This window comes from Sminthopsis crassicaudata, chromosome 5, assembly GCF_048593235.1.
Source record: "Sminthopsis crassicaudata isolate SCR6 chromosome 5, ASM4859323v1, whole genome shotgun sequence".
NCBI lineage: Eukaryota > Metazoa > Chordata > Mammalia > Dasyuromorphia > Dasyuridae > Sminthopsis > Sminthopsis crassicaudata.
The window spans coordinates 249,830,895-249,853,001 of record NC_133621.1 but is presented as its reverse complement, the minus strand read 5'-3'; the positions used below and the strand labels follow the sequence as shown (position 1 = coordinate 249,853,001).

The 22,107-nt window shown below is 35.2% G+C and overlaps 1 protein-coding gene across 2 annotated transcripts in view; it reads right to left on the bottom strand.

The window, feature by feature from the left end:
- Positions 1 to 22,107, bottom strand: part of LOC141544517 (GLIPR1-like protein 2) — an 84,512-nt gene that overhangs the window by 43,714 nt on the left and 18,691 nt on the right. For both annotated transcript variants that reach the window (XM_074270791.1, XM_074270792.1), the window contains exon 4: positions 11,216 to 11,301. In XM_074270791.1, coding sequence (XP_074126892.1) covers positions 11,216 to 11,301 — 86 coding nt within the window. The remainder of the gene's footprint in view (positions 1 to 11,215; positions 11,302 to 22,107) is intronic.

The following is a 22,107-nucleotide window of genomic DNA, read 5'->3' as shown; positions in this document are numbered from 1 at the left end:
TGTCATATAATGGTTGTAATTGACAGGTAGTCAAGCCTAGCATGGGACACATCCATTGGATATCTCCTATCAATTTCTGGAAGTCATTTAAGGTGTTTAGCTTCTCTGTTCTTAAGGAGAGTTTCTGTACTGTAAGCACCTTAGGATATATTTCATATCCTAAATATTGAAAAGGAGCATGTCTTTGAATCTTTTCTGAAGCTATGTGCAATTTATAATTCATTAGTGTTTCTATGGTTTTTTGTAGACATGCTTCTAACATTTGTTCCTCAGGTGCACATCCCAATAATGTAATGTAATAACATTACTTTTGGAAATGCAACATACATTTGATACATAGTAGGGCTGTTTTTCATTCGCTGTGTGGCAAAACTGTCCATTCATATCTTTTATAAGGCTCAGCTAAGTTAACACTGGGTACTGAAAAGGCAAATATTTTCACATCCTCCTTATCTCGAGGGATAGAATACAAACAATCCTTAATATCTGTAACCCACAGAGGCCATTCTCTAGGCAATTGAGTAAGAGATGGAAGTCCAGGTTGAAAAGTTCCCATAGTTTCCATCTGTTCATTTACCTTTCTTAAATCAGTCAACATCCTCCATTTTCCAGATTTCTTTTTTACAACAAATACTGGGGAATTCCAAGGACTTAGAGAAGGTTGTAAGTGTCCTTGGTCAAGTTGTTCTTGTACTATGTCTAATAAGGCTTGAATTTTATCGCTCCCTAAGGGTCGCTGTTCTATCCACACTGGTGTATCAGTTTTCCATTGGATAGGAACAGGTGAAAGTGGTGGCAGACCTTCAAAGCAGCTCTGCCTAAAAAAACAAAGTACTCATTTTTAACCCTAATTGTTGTAAAATGTCTCTTCCCCACAGATTGATGGGGATTTTTTCAACTATAAAAGGAGTAAAAACTCCTGTTTCTCCTTCAAATGTCCATCTCAAAGGGGCAGTTCTACCTTCAGCTGCTATTTTTCCTCTCCTATGCCAGACATATAGGTGTCAGAGTCATCACACCCTAATTCCTCATTTAAATCCCCTTGCCCTTGGGCAAGATCTTTATCTTTCGTTTTTCCTCACACATCCTCCTCTGTTCATTTTAAAAACTTTTCCTTCTCCTACAACTTGCTCGATAGTTTAAGGCTAATTGAACTACGCTATATATATAAAATACCTATGCGGAAATTGAACGAGGCCCATTTTTTGTGTGAAATTCTTTCAGTTGAATTCCCTTTAGCTTCCAGTTATCTACATTTAGTTTTTCTTCCTCTAAGAACCAAGGGGACGTGCGTTTTAATGTGCCCAAGAGTTTATCAATCTGTACCCAGGTGACAAGTAAACTCTGCTCCTCAATTATCTTAATTATACTCTCTATAGCACCACTCCTGGGCGTGGGGCTGGAGCTGGGGCTAGGGCTGGAGCTGCGGCTGGGGCTGAGTTGGCTGAGGTCGAGGGAATGTCTTTAGGTAGCATCTGCCCCATTTCAGTTATAAGAGATTGCTGGTTTAACCCTTAACAAGGTAAGTTCCTTATTTGTTTATTAGAATACTCACCTAATCTCCTGGTCAGAGGAGGACTTCAGTGGAGGTAGGGTGTCTGGTCTACATTGGATCCCAAATGCTGGATCTGTCTTCCCAGAAATCAGCCAGAGTCAGGATAATCAAAAGTCTTTATTCTTGGTCTTTTGAGGTCACTGTCAGGGGATTAGATCTAGCAATCTCCACACCTCCTTCTTCTCTTTCCACTGCCAGGAGGATGCCTCAATTTCCTCATCCTACTCCACCCACACAAGTCACTTCCCCTTTTTTTCCACACCCACCAATCAAGCCAGCACAGAATAGTTGGGGAGAGTCATCCTTCAAACATGTTAATAGAGAATTGTCCAATTGGCAATTAGTCTCACTTGCTCCATTATCCAAGTGCATTTGCTCAGTTCTAGCCCTTGACAGGTATTCATGCCTAATAGTGCTGTTGTTAGGTCAAAGGATATGCGTGAATTTATAGCCCTTTAGTCACAGATCATAGTTCTTGATCATATATGGACTGGGACATGGCTCTGAGTTTTATAAATTTGGTGCATTTCCCTCTATATTTAAAAAATGAAGCTTCATCAGAGAAACTTGCGTTGAAATGTTTTTAATTACTATTGTTAACTGCATTTCCTCTCATTTATTCTCTTTCTCTCTTTTCATCCTGACCCTCTTCAAAAGTGTTTTGCTATTGACCACTTCCTTCCCAATATGCCCTCTATTTTATCACCTTCTTAACCTTTCCCATATCTCATTCCCCTTCTATTTTTCTACAGGGTAAGATAGATTTCTATATCCCTATTGAATATGTATGTTATTTTCTATTTGAGCCACTTCTGATGAGAGCAAGATTCACTCACCTTTTTGTCTCCCTCTTCCCTTCTACTATAAATTTTTTTTTTTTTTGCCTCTTTTTTATGGCAGGTAATATGTATCATTTCACTTCTCCCTTTTCCTTTCTCACATTACATTCCTCTCTCACCCCTTAATTTCATCATTAAAAAAAAGATATTATCCCTTCATATTCAATTCATACCTATGCCCTCTATCTATATATACTCCTACCAACTGCCATAATAATGAGAAAGTTCTAATGAGTAATTCTAATGAATTACAAATACTATCATCCCATGTAGAATTGTAAACTGATAAACCTTAAGTCCCTTATGACATCACTTTTCTGATTACTTTCTTATGCTTCTTAAAAGCCCTATATTTGAAAATCAGATTTTCCATTCAGCTCTGGCCTTTTTATCCTGAATGCTTGAAAACCCTCTATTTCATTGAATGACCACCTCTTCCTCTAAAGGATTACACTCAGTTTTGCTGGGTAAGTCATTTTTGATTGAAATTTTAGCTCTCTGATTTATCATATTCCATGCCCTCCAATCCTTTAATGTAGACGCTACTAAATCTATCCTGAATGTGACTCCACTCTACTTGAATTGTTTATTTCTGGATGCTTGCAATATTTTCTACTTGGCTGTGGGGTTCCAGAATCTGCCAATAAGATTCCTGGGAGTTTTCATTTTGGAATCTCTTTTAGGAGGTGATCAGTGTATGCTTTCATTTTCTAATTTACCCTCTAGTTCTAGAATATCAGGACAATTTTCCTTGATAATTTTTGAAAAATAACACCCAGGCTCTTTTTTTTTTATCATAACTTTCAGGTAGACTAATAACTTTAAAATTTTCTTTTCTGGATCTATTTTCCAGTTCAGCTGCTTTTTCAATAAGATATTTCACATTTTTTTCTATTTTTTTCATTTTTTTTGCTTGATTTTATCTTGATTTTTCACAAAGTCATTACCTTCCATTTTGCTTTAATTCTATTTTTTAAGAAATATTTTTTTTTCAGTGAGCTTTTGTACCTCCTTTCCCAATTGGCCATTTTTTCTTCTCATTAGCTTTTTGTTTTTCCTTTTGCATTACTCTCAATTCTTTTTCCATTTTTTCCTCTATCCGTCTTACTTGATTTTCAAAGTACCTCTTGAGCTTTTTCATGACCTAAGACCAATTCTTATTTTTCTTGGAGGTTTTGGATGTAGTAGTTTTGACTTTGCTATCATCTTCTGAGTGTGTTTTTATCTTCCTTGTCACCACAATAACTTTCAATGGGCAGAATTTTTTGTTTGTTTGTTCATTTTCCTAGTCTATTACTCAGCTTTAAATTCTTTGTTATAGGTCTCTGTTTCCAGCTTCAGATGAATGTGTAGCTGTTTTCAGAGATCTTTCTAGAAATCTCACCACAAGTATTTTTTTTTCCTACCCTGGAATTTCAGGGGATGTACCTGCCCCACAATAGCTGTAAGATCTAATGTGCTAAAGCAACAGAACCTTCTTTCGTTGATGCCTAGTTGAGGTTAGGGCTGGGGCTGAAGCCAGAGCTGTGCACTGGGACTTCACACTGGATTTCCATCCCATTTCTACAGACTCTTTCTGTTGATCTTCTGAATACTCTCTGGTGTTTCCGGGCTGAAAGGTCCAAAAGCCTTCAGCACTGCTGCTGATTCAAAGGTCCTACCTCACTGATGCTGGGATCTGAGCTGGGGCTGGGTGGGGCTGCCCTGGAAGCCTGTACTAGGATTATACTTGGCTCACATGCTAGGCTCCCATGTTGGCGCCACAGATCTTTTCTGCTGACCTTCTCTGGGCTGTCTCTGGGCTGACAGGTTTGGAAACCACCAGTACTGCTGCTTATTCAGAGATTGTGCTGGGGCCCAGTTGGGTCCAATTTTGGGGCTGGGGCTGGGGCAGAGGCTGCGATGAGACTGCATGCTCAACTCCCACCCTCATATCACAGACCTTTTCTGCTGACCTTATAAGTTGTCTTTGGCTGGAAAATGTTCTACTCCATCTTTTTGGGTGTTCTGATGCTATGTAATTTGTTAAGTCATTATTTAAATAAATTTGGAGCAGTTTTGGGGAGAGATTGAACAAGTTTCTTCCTTACTCTACCACTTTGGCTCTGCCTCAGCAGTTATTTCTAACAGGCTTAGGCTGGAGGTAGAGAAGTCACATTCAACTCCTCTCCCTACTTGCCTGCAACATCCAAATGGGCACTAAGTCACTACATACTTTTTTTTTTAAAAAATAATCTCTTACACCATTATTTTATTTTTCATTACCAAAGTTACTGTAATACTTTAAGTTCTTATCATCTCACACCAAGATAATTAATAATCCTACTTCAGGTTCTTATTGCGTCATGCCAGTATAAAACCAATAAACATAACTTGTCTCTCAGACAAGTCTTGCCCTACTTTAATGCATGCCACACACCTTTGTCAGATTAATTTTGCAAAAATCAAAACCATCCTTTCCTAAAATTATTTTTCTACTTAAAATATCCAATGTCTTTTAGTACCTTTGTATAGTATCCAAAATCTTCTATAGTTAATCCTTTCACATTGTGTGGGTAAGGAATGCAATGCCCTGTGATCTGAAAAATCCATGTAAAATGTTTTGGCACCTTCCCTTTGTATCAGAGAAGAAGTCTGAATTTTTTCTTCTTTTATGGGGGGTTTACAGAACCTTACTGTAAAATTTGAGTTGAATTATACAATATTATATGCATATATATATATATATATATATATATATATATATATATATATATATATATATATATATACATACACATATGTATGTATATGCACATATACACCATTTTAACTATATAGTTGTTTTGGAAGGGATAACCAAACACAAAATCATATATCTTTTGATGTAACAAAAATATTATATTCACATTTGCATGTATTCACATACCTTGCAATCTCTCAGTATCAGTAATTTGAAATGATATATTTAATATACCTAAAGATGTCTAACCAAATAAGTCTTTCCAGCTTGATGCATATGGTATTCCCGTGTTTGTAAATTTTGTGATTTAATATCCTAAACTTTCAGGTTGAAGAATTATTGCAAAAGTTCTGTGAATTCATATGTGAATTTGTAAATAAGTAAATACACTTTCTGCTACTTTTTCAAATATATATATATATATGTATGTATGTATATATAGATGTTACTATGCTTAATAAAATCCAAATTGCTAAAAAAATTAAAAATGCCTATTTGCTTATCTTCTATTCCCCTGGGACATCTTCTTCATCCTTTGCACCAAAGTCTATTCTTTCCTTCAATATTTAATTCAAAATTTAACCTCTCCTTGAAATCTTACTTTGCCACTTTATTTAGTCATATTTCTCACATCATATCTCATATAACACTTATTGCCTTACCAATCATGTGGTACTTAAGTGCATACTTACTGTATATTTTATGTGTATCATTAATTTAATGCTTTTTTGTGTGTATATAGGGGTGTTTTGTCTATCCAACTAGATAGAATTTATCCCACATATTGGCAGTTTTGTTTTATATTTCTATTTAAGAATCTAGTGCAATACAATGCATGGAATAAAGAACTGAATAAATATTTGATGAATGAATGAAGAGAAAAAAAGGTAGTTTATTGTAGTAGTTGGCAATTAGAGTTTCCAGGATGTGTTACAGAAAACCAAATATTTAATAAGCAGCTTAGGGAAAATGGTTTAATAAAGTAAAAAGATTATGCTACACATGTGATTAACAACTACAAAATATAAACTTTAGGTCATTTTCATTGCTAGAATATAAGGTAAAAAGGTCAAAACTCTGCATCTCCATACTCCAGCTTATTAAGAACAAGAATGTAGTCTTTGCAAGTATGAAAGAAAAAGAAAACAATTTAAGACTAGAAAGGGGGGAAAATCCAAATGTTTTCATTACAAAATCATAGATTAGAAAATAGTCCTTGAAATTTCAGCTGATTTTTAATTCAATTCAACAAAAATTTACTTGTATGATGTATTGGTGACAATATTAGATGCTGGGATAAATTTTAAAACAAATGTTGGGATGAAAAGTAAAAATGAAGCAGTTTGGTGTTGTTGAAAGTTATCTAGATGTTAAGTAAGCAACAAGGAATTGAACTTCTTTGGGGAACCTACTTCTCAAAAAAATCCAGGGTCCTTTCTACTGTCCTTTATGCCAACACTGCATCAAAATTAATAAATTTTAAAAATCTTTTCAAAGATTGCTAAATTTTCAGTGTTATGATAGAATTTCAAAGTCATCTAATTCCATTTGCCACCCAAATGAGAACTCCTTTATACACCCCTCCTTGAAAAGTGGTTATTTGACATCTGTTTCAACACATCTATTGACAAAGACATCACTACCTTATGTTTAGATCAATTAGGAAGATGTTATGGTAGCATGACTAGCAAGAAAGCAAAATGATGTAGTCAGAGAAGTTTCTCTTATTTTGGTTCTTTATACCTTGCCTCTACTTAAGGATAACATTTCACTATTTGACAAAGTCAAGAAATGAAGAATTCTGACAAGCAAAGCAAGAAAGATAGTGTTACTTAATTTGTCTAGGAGTAAAGTATAAGTATAAGTATAAAGTATAAGTATAAAGTATATATAAAGTATAAGTATAAAGTATAAAGTATAAGTATAAAGTATAAAGTATAAGTATAAGTAAAGTATAAGATTGGAAAGGTGGGAAGGAACCAAGTTGTGAAGGGATTTAAAAGCCAAACAGAAGATTATACATTTCTTGGAGTACTAGGGATTCCCTGGAGTTTAATGAGTTGTGAATGATATAGTCATACCTGTACTTTAGAAATCTCACTTTTAGGGAATAGGAACTGGAATTGACAGAGACTTGAGAAAGGGAAACCAAATAACAAGATATTTGTATAGTTTAAGCAAGAGGTGACAAAACCCTATATTATGTCATGGTGGTGGTAGAGGATAAAAGAGTCCATGTGAGAGATATAAAAGTGGTAATGGCAAGACTTGGGAACATGTTGGATATAAAGAATGAACGCAAATGAAAAGTTGTGACTCTAGGCTATTATGAGGTTTGTGGTATTCTTGGCAGTAATAGACAAGGGAAAAAGGAAGTTCTGTGAAGGATAAAGATAATAAGTTCTAATTTGGCCATATTGGTTTTGAAATGTTTGAGATATCCAATTCAAAGATATCTAATAAGTAGTTTGTGATATGGAACTGGAGGTAAAGAGGGATGTCAAGATCAGATAAATAGATCTGAGAACAACCTTCATGAAGATGGCAATTGAACCTATGAGACTTGATGATATCACCAAAGGAGATAATATTGAGTAACAAGAGAAGAAACCCTGCAAGAAACAATGAGTAGAGGCAGGTAGACAAAAGGAGAATTAGGAGCAAAGTGGTTATGAAATCTAGGAGAGAAAAAAGTATCTAGAAGAGGTCAATAGACTTTGTTAAAAGCTGAAGAGATTTTAAAATGAGGATTGAAAAAACAATTAGATTTGAGCTAAAGTAGCATTGGTAATTTTGGAGAGAGCAGTTTTAGGTTTTAAAGTTCAAAGCTAGACTTCAGAGGAATTAGAAATTGAGAGAAATGGAGGCATCTATTGTAGATGACTTTCTCAAGGAGTTTAGCAACAAAAAAGAGTAAAGATATAGGATAATAGGTTGTGAAGTTGGTTGGATCCAGTGAGAACATTTTAGGAATGGAGAAGATAATGGAATGTTTATAGGCAATATGGAAGCTGCCCTTAGATAAAGATAAACTGAAGATTTAAGAAAGAGTAGGAATGATAGGAAGGGAAATCTCTTGGAAAAGGCAGTATGGGATATAATTGGATACAAGGGCTTGTCTTGTCAATAAAGCCCATCTCTTTATGTGAAGGAAAAGAAAAATTTGTGGTTATTGTGAGTAAAGTAAGATGAAGGGAGGTGAAGTAGAGGGAGTTTTTGATGAATGGTACCATTTTTTTGCTGAAGTATAATGGAAAATTTTCAGTTGAGAGAATGATGAAAGAATCTACCATTGGAAGCTTGAGGAGGTATGAAAAAGTCTGAAATTGCCTTGCTGCAATAAGGACCCAATTGAGATATATCACAAATTTCTAGTTAATACATTCATCATATTATTTTCTCTAGCTCTGTTTAGCAGCACATGGATAGATATGAAATCAATGGATGATTAAAGCGCTCAATGACTTAAGAGTTTCACAAGGCATCTTCAGTGACAGTTAAAGTGACAAAAGAAACTTGAGTATAACAGGAGATGAAGGATAGAGAGATTGGAGATCATGATAAAGACAAAGAATAAGGTTAGAGATAAGTAAGCAAAGGAAAATATAAAATGATAAATTATTAGGATCAGGTAGAGGAATATTAAAGTTTATAAACATGGAATTAGAACAACCTTAGGATGATGGTAATATCAAGAGTATGAACATCTCTGTTTGTAGCTAAGGTGAAATGAAAAAGAATGAAATTGGCCAAGAGAACTGAAAAGAATGAGGAATCAAGGTGTTAGGGTATTTGAGAGAATATTAATATTTATGTTGAAATCTCCTGGTATGATAGCAGGAATTAGTCTAGAGACAAAGGCTATTAACCAAGGCACTGGATTTAATAAGGAAGGAACATGAGTGTCCTAGGAGTTGGTAGATAACAGCAATCAGCATCTTAAAGGGGTGATAAATTTAGATTGAATATACTTTAAAGAATAAGAGATTAATGAGTGATGATGGTAGAGAGAGATTCATAAAGTGAGACTAGGTAACAGAAGTATTTTGACTCCTTAACAGGACCAGTGAACCAGGAATATGAGAGAAAAATACAACCAGTGTTGAAAAGAGTGGCCAGCGATGCCATATCATTAGGAAGGAGTGAGGTCACAGTGAGAGCCAAAAACAAGGAGGGAATGACGAAAGTGAGTTTATTAATTAAGGAGCAGATTTTTCAGAAAACATAATGGAAGAGAAAGAAAGATTTGAAATAGGATATTGAGGGTAGAGAGGGATAGAAAAGGGTAGGACTTAAAAAAGGGAGTAGTAAAGGATAAGGAATGAGATTTGTTCAATGACAGCTTGAAGTTTTAAATCACTGTAATGTGAGAGTATAGGGATGGGGTATGTTAACCATTGAGTAATGAGTCCAAGGAGAATAATAGTGACTGGAGAGAAGTCTGCTGAAAGGTGTAGGTGATTATACTAGTAAAGTTCTCCTTTAAGATTCAGCCTTATTGCATATAGAAATATTATGTCCTATATAAGACTCAGGAGATCAGACTTACATGGCAAGTAGGAGAAAGCAAAAATACAGCCTAGAAAAGTCTAGATAGAAGGTGATAGATGACAATTTGGAAAATTATCTGAGAAAAGTTCTAGAATACGATAGAAAACCAAAGTAAATACAGTGTTTGGATTTGAAGTGATATAGATATCCATGGGGATTCTCCTGAGCAAAGAAGCCAGTGGCAAGGGGCTTATGTACTATTTGTTACTTTATTAAGTACAACAAAACTGCAAATATTATTGTATTATAAATAAGATGAGCCTGAAGAAAGAGATTTGGGCAGGGTTTTTGTAACCCAAGATTAACCAAGATCTTCTCTTTCCATTCCACCATAAAGCCTCCTTTCTAAAGGACTTACTTCCTAGAATATATACTTCCTATAACTAACCTGGCAAACAGGACAAAGAGAGACTATCTGAAAACTAGGATCAGAAAAAAAAAAGTGATTACCATATTGAAAGAATTTGTTTTAATGTAAATTGACCCCAATTCTCTAGAACCAGAGGAAAAAATATAGAAAGGCAAAATATAAAAATTATGGAGGGCAAAATAGAAAGAACTCAATGGCTATATCACAAAAGAAATGTCAAAATAAAAACTCAAAAATATTATAAATAAAATAGTTTCCAAGTAAAAGGAAAAAAATTCTACTAGTAGCCTAGGTTCTAATACCAAGGAGCCATAATAAGAATTAAACAAACTTAGTAGTTGCAACTATAAAGAAGAGGAGAACTCAAAATATGATATTCCAAGAGGAAGAGATAAGCTTTTGCACTCAAAGATAAATCTGACAAAACTAAATATATCCATACAGGAAGAAAAATGGTATTTTGTAGGAATAAATTTCCAAATATTCCTGATAAAAAGGCCAGAACTGAGGGAATTCATATGTTTAGTCTGGAAAATAGAAGATCTTGCTACCAACATCATTGCTGCCTTTAAATATTTGAAAATATATTTATATGTTTGTATTTTTATACATCTCCAAATTTTAAAGATTGTAATTACACACACCCACACACACACATATATATATATATATATTACAATACACATCATATTACACATATACACATATAATCACATATATATGTAGTTGTGTATATGTTTGCATATCTATATCTATATATGTCTCTATATACAATCTTTATCTATTTATCTATACAACAGAAAGGACGATCAGATTTATTCTGCTAGGCTTCAGAAGGTGAAAACTAGAGCAAATATGTAGAATTTAAAGGGAGGTAGATTTTAGCTCACTATAAAGAAGCACAATCAAAATGCTAATAGGGAATGAATGGGCTGTTTAAGGAGTCAATTTATTCTCAAGCAGAATTGTTGGTTGATCACTTGTTAGAAGAGAATTCATAATTTAAATGAAATACAGCATGACACAGTTATAGGTTGAAGTAAATTACTTATATAATTCTGTGTTGATACGTGGAACAATAAAACATGGCACTAAGAAACCACTATTAAATGATATCATTGTCATCTAACAATGTGTAGTTATTATTTTTCCATTTCAACTTATTGCCTTAATCTTACTGCATAGCATATCCTGGCATTTATCTTCCTTGTCACATTTGCTACAGAATCTTCCTGCTTGATAAGGCCTTCTTCCAGGATTCCCACTGTAAAAGCAGAAAAAATATTTTATTAGAATATCAATTTTGGATTCAAATAACACACATCTGCCAATTCTTCTTCTTCTTCTTCTTCTTATTGTTGTTATTATTATTATTATTATCATTATTATTATTATTATTTTATTTTGCTGAGACAATTGAGGTTAAATGACTTGCCCAGGGTCACACAGCTAGGAAGTATTTGAGGCCACATTTGAACTCAGGTTCTCCTGACTTTAGGGCTGGTGCTCTATCCATTGTGCCACTTGGTCAATTCCTAATGAATTCATTGTGCCACAATAAATTCTAATATGAATTAAGAAAATGACCTCAAGAAAATACTTAACCAATAAATAGGTCCTTCTGTAATCAGTTTTTCATGTACCAGTGACAAAGTAGCATATTTAAAATGAAAAGGGATATTAAACCATTTTCTGATTTAACCTTAAGTAAAAATTTTGTCTACTACAACTGCTTATTCACCTCCATCCAATTTATATCATAGATTATATTCTAACCTTTAGTTTTCTGAGTCTTAATTTCATCATCAATAAAATATGAATAATGAAGTGCTTTTTCTACTGAACTCACAAGGAAATTATAAGGAGAGTATTTTTTTTTACTTTAAAGCATTATATATAAGCTATTTTCTATAACAAAATTAAAAAACAAAAGTAAGAAGATTTTTTAAAAGGGCAGATGAAAATAATCAAACTTGCTTACTGACCATGATACCAAAAATAGTGGTATCCTATGGTATCCTATGGTAGTATTTCATTCTAAATAAATATAGGATTAGAAAGAAAGTATAGGATAAGTCACAAACTTCTACTGTATAGTGAGAAAAAGTACATTAGCATAATCAATTAAGCATATAGAAAAGGAAGTAGGCCAGCTTCTAAGAGAAATGTAAAGGGTAACAGAATGAGCTTTATAGAAACAAGATTATTTTTGAAAGGGAATATTGGGAATTGATCAGATTAATTTAGAGGCAGGTAAATAGGGTATTCCTCCCTGGAACTGAGAAGTGCACTTGGAATCCAACAACTTAATGGGTAACTCTCAATATTAGAGCTAATGGAGTAAGCCAGTCATCCTGGAATAAAGTTCCAAATATAGCCATGAATTTCAAATTTTAGAATTAGAAAAGGTCTTAAACCAATCATCTCATTTTGATAATAATCATCTGGTGGCACTAACAATTCCCAAATCAGGTGCTGCTGGTCAAATGCAAATTTCCAAGTTCTACGTGTATCAACCAGACAAGGAAATCATACTGGAGTAAACCCAAATCCAACTTAATGAACTAGCTATATATATATAATAATGGGCCAGAACTCTGCATTTGAAACAAGGATTCTTACAAGGTACTAATTTAGTGGAATTGATGAGACAATGGTTATCTAGTTTAGCATGGTGATTAATAGTTCTCTAAGTTCAGTGTGATTGATTTAATCTTATAACAAATAATCGTTTCCTAGGGATATAATGATTGCTTTATACTCAAAATAGAGCATATAAAGCTGTGACAAACTCAACCAGAGTCAGAACCAGAGACAGACTCAGAAAGGCTCAGAGAGAGACTCAGAAGAGCCAGACACAGACTCGGAAGGAATTGAGAGACATATTCATTCCATCTTCATCAACCTCATGATGGCTGGTCTGTCCTCCTGTTCCCCCCACTGAAACCAAGACTCCGGAAGGCCTCTAAGAAAGCTAGCCTGGGCCCTAGGCAAAAAAATAGATTGTGAAGGAGAAAATAAAGGATTTGGACTTTAACACTTGGCTATTCTTGTAGTGATTATTCAACTGAAACAAAGGCTGGTCCAAAAGCCAACAGAACATTACAGAGATGAGATATAGAAATTCTAACTTGCCCACACCCTGGTCTTGTAATTCAGTTCTCAATATGGGTTCATCAATGCATAGTAATATAGGTAGTAATGAGGTTAAGAGAGCAATAATTAGTTCAAAATAAACATATAACAAATCCATAATGGCTATACTTGAAAAAGACAGGTTTATTTAGATGAATAAGTTGCAGACAAAAGAGGTAAAGTAGACACCAGGAGAGGCAAATATGAAATAAAGTTGGGAGAGCACATAGTTAACAAACAAAAAAGACACGATCCCCAGGAGAACTCACAATTAATTAGGAGGAAAGAAATACTATATTAGATGGGAGAAAACCATTGTAGGGTAGGTTAGACTTGCCAGAGTTAGCTCTAGCTAGTTAGCTCTAGTAAGGAGAAAGGTGCTATTAAATGGAAGGCACTTTGAATGAGAGAAAGAGAGCACCCCATAGTGAGTTTAGTCCTGAAGAGAATTTGGCAAAGATCCTCATCATAAGCAAATCTTTTGTAGGGGAAATACAGGCTTGAGGGCTTCTGGGGGAGACTAGAGAAGTAAAGGTGTCAACTCAGAGATCAAAGAGAGAGAAAGTGCCAGGGATTCAAAGTAGGGGAATTAAGAAGCCAAATGGAAAGAAGCTGGCAAAGCAAATGCCAGACCTGTCTAAAGATATGCTAATAAATTTTTCAAAGGTTATTTAAAACTGATAATTTCCAGGTGAGCTCTTTTAGATAAGGGAAGGTAATCAGTTCATATCAGGTAGCAGCGATTCTTGGTCAGATACAACATGAACAAGATGATATTGAAGGTTTCTTCCAATTATGAAATGTTTTTGAACTGTTAAGAATCAACGGTTTTTAAACTAAGACAGTTACTAATTTATGAATGTTTCTTGTAATTAGATTATTCATAATAAATGGTACAACTAGTTTCTGGATAAAATGGCCACATGGTAGGTCACAATCTCCTAAATTACTGCATCAATAATTAAAAAGAACAGCATTAGATTGAATAATATCTCCCCCCCCAATTTCAGAGACACTTTAATATGCCTTCTCATCTAGTCCAATACTACAAAAAAAAACCAAAACACACACACACACACACACACACACACACACACACACACTAAAAAAGATAACAAGTGTAAGGGCAATGAAGCACTGCTTTCTCTTTGAGATGTGCCACAGAGCCTATATGCCACATCAGTTGGTAGGGTGGGCTTTGGAGGTAAAAAGGGGCTTGGCTTCTAAGGCAGGAGGTTGTGTCTGGCAGGAATTAAAGGAACTGCTTTAGGTTTCTTGAGATGGCAAGGGGCATGTCCTCTTGCTAGATATCTTCCTGGGACATAGCACTAATTCCAGAAGCTTCCCTTCTAGGGCTCCACCTATGCAGTTCTGAGTGGGCTGGGCACAGGCAATCCTGGAAGAGAGGCAGCATAAATAGGCACCCTTGAGCAGAACTCGATATCTTACTCTCTTGTGCTCCTGCTCTCTTGCTCCTGTGCTCTTGTTTGTGGTTACCCCCACTCAGAGGATGAGTGAATAAAGACAGAATGTTTGCACCCCTGGTTAGTCTATCTCTGTGTGATCTGGGTTGGAGCCAGAAGAACGGTAAATTGGCCTAGCCATGCCACCTATGGGTGGACAGATAGAGTAGCCTTAAGGGATGCTACAAGTGGCTCCCAAATAGGGGCAATTTGGCTAGGACTTCACAGTGGAGCAGGCCTACAGGATGGGAAGAGAGACAGAACTCTGTTCTAATGAGTAGAAAGTTAGGGATGGGACAAATTATTGTTAGGGGCTCAAACCAGGAGGTGCTATAGAATAGTAAAGCAAGCAGGACTGGAAATTGATTTTCAAAAGTGGGAGGTAGTAGGTAGTCAGATGGCTTCCTATGATAAGGAAACACTGGGAGCCATCCCAGGAAGGCATCACCTCATTTATCAAGTGATCAGAAACCCTTTAAGAGGTGCAAGCTGCAATTCATTAAAAGTAGATAAAGAAGTGCAAACAGAATCATAAAACAAATGAGGGTCATAAAACAAATGAGGGTCACAAAACAAATGAGGGAGGTAAAATAAATGAGGGTTGTAAACTGGCACTCCCTGAACCAACCGTGTCCATAAAATGCAGCCTGCAGAAGTTAGTCAAGGGGAAGGATCAGGAAATAAAAAGATGAAGGAGGTGGATGTAATGAAAAAGGAAGAGATAATGAGAAAGAAGTAGGAAGTGGATATGATGGAACAGGAGGAGGAAGGGATAAGATGAGTAATGAGGAAATAAGCAGAGAGACATATGACCTTGAGGAAAAGGATAGTGATAACACAAGAGAGGAGAAAGCAAACAGAGGCTGGAACCATGTACAGGGCTGGAAGGATTGCAGAGGGCTGGAACTCTGAAAAGGTATACTATAGACTTAGATGATATGATATGATACCATGTTGGGTGCAAGGCCCTCTTAGGAGGGCCCCAGGATCAGTCTATGTCAGGATCAGTCAAAGAACTTGATCTTTAGGAGGAGAAGTGGAGGAAGCAGGCAAACTGCCATGTGGCTCATCAAAGATTGATCCTGGACTCTGGAGTCTGGAGCCTGAAGTCTTCCCTGCAGAACGATCTGGGGCAGAGAGACTCTGACTCTCTCCCTCAGCCCTCCAATCCTTCCCTATGATTACCTCACCACTACACATTCAGCAGGCGCCAATTGTGAGGAAAGCCATCACATGACATTAATGATATGTCTTATGTTTATAGAATCATTATTTCACATTGAGTAGGTACTTAGCCTTAAGTAGTCTGCTGTATTAGAGTCAAGTATACCTTTTCAGAATTCCAACTCTTTGCAATCCTTCCAGCCCTCTCCTGAACCATATTGAAATGCTGGGAAAACTTGCCCTTGAGGCAGTAAAAAGAGCTTCTCATCTAACAGAGAAAAAACCCTTACTTTATTTACCCTTTGAACCAGGAGCTAGACAAGTCATGATGCAAACTTATTGACCATGAGCATATTGTGCTAAATGGGCTACACTAAGCCAGTATTCTACATGTATTATTGTTCTATAGGAAATGATGAGCAAACTGATTTCAGAAGAACTCAGCTGTAAGGCTTCCTCTGCTCTCCCTGGAAAGACCTACATGCACTGATGCTAAGTGAAGTGATTTGGATCAAGAAAACAAAGGCAACTGGACTGTGTGACAGTAAGCTCTTCTTGGTGGTGCAGTGATTCATGGCAGTTCCAATGGATCTGGGGTAGAGGATGCCATGTGTATCCAGGGACAAAATTGTAGAAACTGGATGTGGATCAAAGCAAAGTGTTTTAACCTTTTTTGCTTCTTTATTTTTCTCATGCTTTTTTCCCTTTTGGTTTGGTTTTTCTTTCACAACATGAAAAATATGAGGATATATTTGAAAGATTGTATATATTTAATCTTTATGGGATTGCCAGTTGGTTTAGGGAGAGAAAAGAGGGGGGAGGTAGGGAGAAAAATATGGAACATGAAAAATATACTTCTGAAAAATTTTTTAAAAAGTAAAGTTGGATTTTGCATTTCTTGGAGGTAAGGAGGACATTGTCCCTAACTTCAGGGTTGTGTGTGTGTGTGTGTGTGTGTGTGTGTGTGTGTGTGTGTACTGCTGTTTGTAGAACTAGTTCTGAGCAGTTTTAAGTTTTTGGTGCGTCCAAGATAGTGTGATCCAAAGAGAATCAATGCTCTATTGGTCTGTGCTCTGGTCTTTATCCAGGAAAGGACTCTGTTCACATAGCTACAAGCACTATTGCCTCTTAGTGTCCCTGCTTTCTTGTGACCATTAGTGTACCTTTTCACATTAAAACTATAATCCAGAAGTGGGCATAGACAATGGAATTGCAAAACTTTGCCTGCTCTTAATATCTCTTAGCTGAGAATGCAATATAGTCATTGTCTTCATGAAACAATTTTTGTAAATTATTGCTTTATATTTACAAAATATATGCATGGGTAATTTTTTTTAGCATTGACAATTGACAAAACTTTTTGTTCCAACTTTTCCCTTCCTTCCCCCCATCCCTTCCCCCAGATGACAGGTTAATCAATACATGTTAAATATGTTAGAGCATAAGTTAAATACAATAGATGTATACATGTCCAAACAGTTACTTTGCTGTACAAAAATAATTGGACTTTGAAATAATGTACAATTAGCCTGTGAAGGAAATCAAAAATGCAGGCAGACAAAAATAGAGGGATTGGGAATTCTATGTAGTGGTTCATAGTCATCTCCCAGAGTTCTTTCGCTGGGTGTAGCTGGTTCAATTCATTACTGCTCTATTGGAATTGATTTGGTTCATCTCATTGTTAAAGAGGGCCACGTCCATCAGAATTGATCATCATATAGTATTGTTGTTGAAGTATATAATCATTTCCTGGTCCTGATCATTTCACTCAGCAGGAGTTCATGGAAGTCTCTCCAGGCCTTTCTGAAATCATCCTGCTGGTTATTTCTCACAGAACAATAATATTCCATAATATTCATATACCACAATTTATTCAGACAATCTTCAATTCATGGGCATCTATTCAGTTCCAGTTTCTGGCCACTACAAATTCTTGCACATTCTTTCCTTTCTTTAAAATCTCTTTGGGATATAAGCCTACTAGTAACACTGCTGGATCAAAGGGTATACACATTTTGATAACTTTTTGAGCATAGTTCCAAATTGCCAACAATGTGTCAGTGGCCCAGTTTGTCCACATCCCCTCCAACATTCCACATTATCTTCATGAAACAATTTAGTATGGGAGATAAGACATATATACAAATAACTGAAAAATAGAATGTGAAACTGGCATAAGAGGAAACAAAGTGCTGTGAGAGCTCAGAAGAGGAACATATTTTTTCAGCTATAGGAGAACAGGGAAATTTTCATGGAAGATTTGAGTTAAGCAGAAAAGATGGCTAAGAACTACAAAATAAGTGGTCATGGATAGGAAATTCTAGGTAGAGGGAACATTGTGAATAAATGTATGGAGGCACAAATGAAAAGGATGTGAAAGTTTCATATGATTCAATTTCTCATTAATATATTTTCTGTTTCCCTTCCTCTTTATTCCTTTTTGTCCTTTTTTTTTTTTAAATTTATAGAATGTTCACTAAAATGAGGCATACTCTGGCATTACCATAGTGAACAGTGGAAACCTTCTTACAATGAGGTAAGAGAAAATATCCCTCTTTTGCTTAGTTCAGAGACACTCCAGAAATAATCCTTTGTGGACTACATATTGAAAGAACAATTTCTATATCCCAAAGAAATACTAAAGAGCAGAAAGGGACCTGTATGTGCCAAAATGTTTGTGGCAGCTCTTTTTGTTGTAGCTAGAAACTGGATCAATCAATCAATTGGAGAATGGTTGGGTAAATTATGGTATATGAAGGTTATGGAATATTATTGCTCTATAATAAATGACCAGCAGGAGGAATACAGAGAGGCTTGGAGAGACTTACATTAACTGATGCTGAGTGAAAAGAACAGAACCAGAAGATCGCTGTACACTTCAATGCTGTATGAAGAGGTATTCTGATGGAAGTGGATATCTTCAACATAAAGAAGATCCAACTCACTTCCAGTTGATCAATGATGGACAGAAATAACTACACCCAGAGAAGGAACACTGGGAAGTGAATGTAAATTGTTAGCACTACTGTCTATCTTACCCAGGTTACTTACACTTTCGGAAGCTAATACTTAATGTGCAACAAGAAAATGGTATTTACACACATATGTTGTATCTAGGTTATATTGTAACACATGTAAAATGTATGGGATTACCTGTCATCAGGGGGAGGGAGTGAAGGGAGGGAGGGGATAATTTGGAAAAATGAATACAAGGGATAATATTATAAAAAAAATAAATAAAATAAAAAAATAAATTAAAAAAAAAAGAAAGAACAATTTCATGTTGTGGATATAGTATGTCCTCTTTAACACCTTAGTTTCAAATAACCAAAAAATGGTGACTTCTCTTCATTAACAGGCTTACCATCCTTAACTCATAACTAACTTGCATTGTAAGAACTAGAAATTTTGACTTCATGGAGGATCAAAGAAACACTTAACAAGGTTTATAAAAATGTTCATAAAAATATCAACATATCTGAATGGAAATAGATATGATTTCAGACAGTTTTCTGGGTGCTCTTGACTTTGTCTAACTAATATGCACTTTTGGCTAACCACAAAGAAGCAACCTCATTTTCTTTTCCAGTTCTCTTCTTTTTCTCAGGTTGAGTGGAGCACAGAGGTTATACCCTTATGTTCTTGTATCCTTCCTTTTCCTTTTCTCTTCCCTTCCAATCAGGAAGAATGGAAATGCTTCTTAATGTTGCTCCAAAGTTGTTTTCTATCATGGCTCATTTTTCTCTGGTAGAGGATGGTATACTGTGGAATCACTAGAACATCTCAACTTTTCTGAGGGCAGATATGGACAAAAAACTATTTCTCTGGGAGTAAGAAATAAAAATCAATGCCTGATGCCTTCTGTTTCCTTTTCTCTTTTTCTTTCACTCTCCTAGAAGCTGAGAAATACAGGTAGCTCCCAGTCCAAGTGACTTGTGGAAGGTTACACATCTAGTAAGGATAGATTGGAACTATGATATTCCTGACTCCAGGTCAATTAAGCCATGAACCTGGATGATTGGGAAGATGGTGATAACATTAGTAGAAATTCAAAATTAAAATAAAGTATGAGTTAGAAAGGAAAGGGGAAAATAAATTAATGAGTTTGTTTTCATAAAAGTTGAATTGAGGTGCGGATAGGCTGGATCTTCAACAAATATTTACAGAAAACCTATTCATTCTCAGTGCTAAAGATACATAATGAAGATGTGAAATATGAACTATAGTAAGGCAGTTGCTACAGTGTTCTAAACTTGCCTTACCTCTCCAAAGAAGGGAGAGAGGTACATTCTCATATCTATTCTTTGAAGCGAGGCTTGATTCTTTTAATTACCTAATAACCAGTTTCATTATTTTTTTTTAACCATCATTATTCTTTTCAATTACATTATTATAGTCATGAAAACTGATTCTTTGGTTTTGCCTATTTCATTTTGTATTACATCATGTATTTATATAGCTTTTCTTCCCATTCATCATTTCGTACAGTTCCATAACATTCTATTACATTAATGTCATATAATTGTTTAGTTATTCTACAATTAAGGAGCATCTACTTTGTTTTTATTTCAATTCTTTGTTACCCCCAAAAAGTTCTGGCATATGATTTCACATGTATAATTGATTTAATATTGTTTGTTTTCTGAATATATGGGAGAAGAGTGGGTAGAAGAATTCAATTTTTAAAAAAATTGATCTTAACAGTAATTTTTAAAAAATGTTACTATAAATATCTTTATATATATGAGACCATTGTTTTGGATTCTTGCCTTTATAAAGCATATACTTTCTAGTGGAACCTCTGAATCAAAGAATGTAGGAATTTTAGTCACTTTCTTCTTAGTATAATTCCAAATACCTTTCCAGAATAGTTTTTAACCAATTCACAGTTCACCAATAGTAGATATTAAGATCAACCTCTTACTACAATATCTCCAACAAAGACTAATTCCATCTTTAAGCATCTTTACAAATTTTCTGGCTATGAGGTGAAACTTTAGGATTTTGCTAATTTGTATTTATCTTATTCTAAATAAGTTGGAGCAATATTTCCTATTTATGGTTAACAATTTGGAATTCTTTTGAGAACTATTTAATTTATATCCTTTGATTTCTTATTTTGATTTCTTATCTATTTGGGAATGTTTCTTGGTCTCACCTAACAAATACTGTCAAATGGGTTATTTTTACTTATGTTAGCTGCTAAAAAATATAATGCTTTGAACTGGAAGGAAGTATTTAGAGCTGTGATTTCACTGATGTAAGATAATTACTAAGGGCACCAAGAGGTTAGTTGACTTGTCCAGAGTCATAAAGCCTATTAGAGGCAGCACTTAATCCAAAATATTCCTGACTCTCAGTACAGCTGGCATCTATTACGTCTTGCTATACTTTTCTTGTGCATGTCAAGTATGCATACAAAATAATTTTAAGAAGAATGGAGGTCAAACATAATCTGACATTTTTTACTATGAGAAGCTCCCTTTTAAAGTATATTACAAGTAACTCTTATTACTTGATTCAAATACTAACTGAGACATTTTCTTGCTACAAAATATGGGCAAGTCATAGCACCACCCAGAATCTCAGATTTCTTGTCTGTAAAATGGAGATAATGCTTGTAATACCTACTTCATGAGATTATAATAAGGAAAGCACTTTGCAAAACAGAGTGCTATATAAACGTAATTTTGTTACTATTCTCATTTCCAGAATGACACCCCCCCAAGCCACTTTGAATATATTTATTCTTTAGAAATTCACAATATTGACACAATAGTGACGTAATGGATGAACTGATATCCTAAGTTTTATGCATCAGTCTTCTTCTTTTTGGTGTATATGTTTCTTTTTAGCTGCTGACTTCTTTTCCAGAGATTTTTTTGCTACTGGAGACTTCTTGCCCCAAGCTTCTTTTCTGCTGGTGTTTCTTCAGAGCAGAAGTTTTTCTTTTGCTCTGAAACCTTCTTTGTTCCTATAAGCTTCTTATTATCTAGACACTTCTTTTCCTTCTTCCTCCTCTATTGATAGCATAAGATTGATGGTTATTCTTTGTCAAGTTAATATGAACAAAATTCACAATATATGAACAAATTGGAAGCTCAAAGACAGCAGTGTAATATTTTTGCCAGATACTTAACCCTTTTTGAAGTATACAAGTATCAGTGTACATACACTAGCCATGGTAGACAAAAGCCATGCTCCTCTTCCCTCAATATCTCCTACAGGAAAAGCTAGAATAGTTTTGAATGACCAAATAGGACATAATTTATCTGATTAAAGATCATCAGTCATCAGCAAATGAAAAC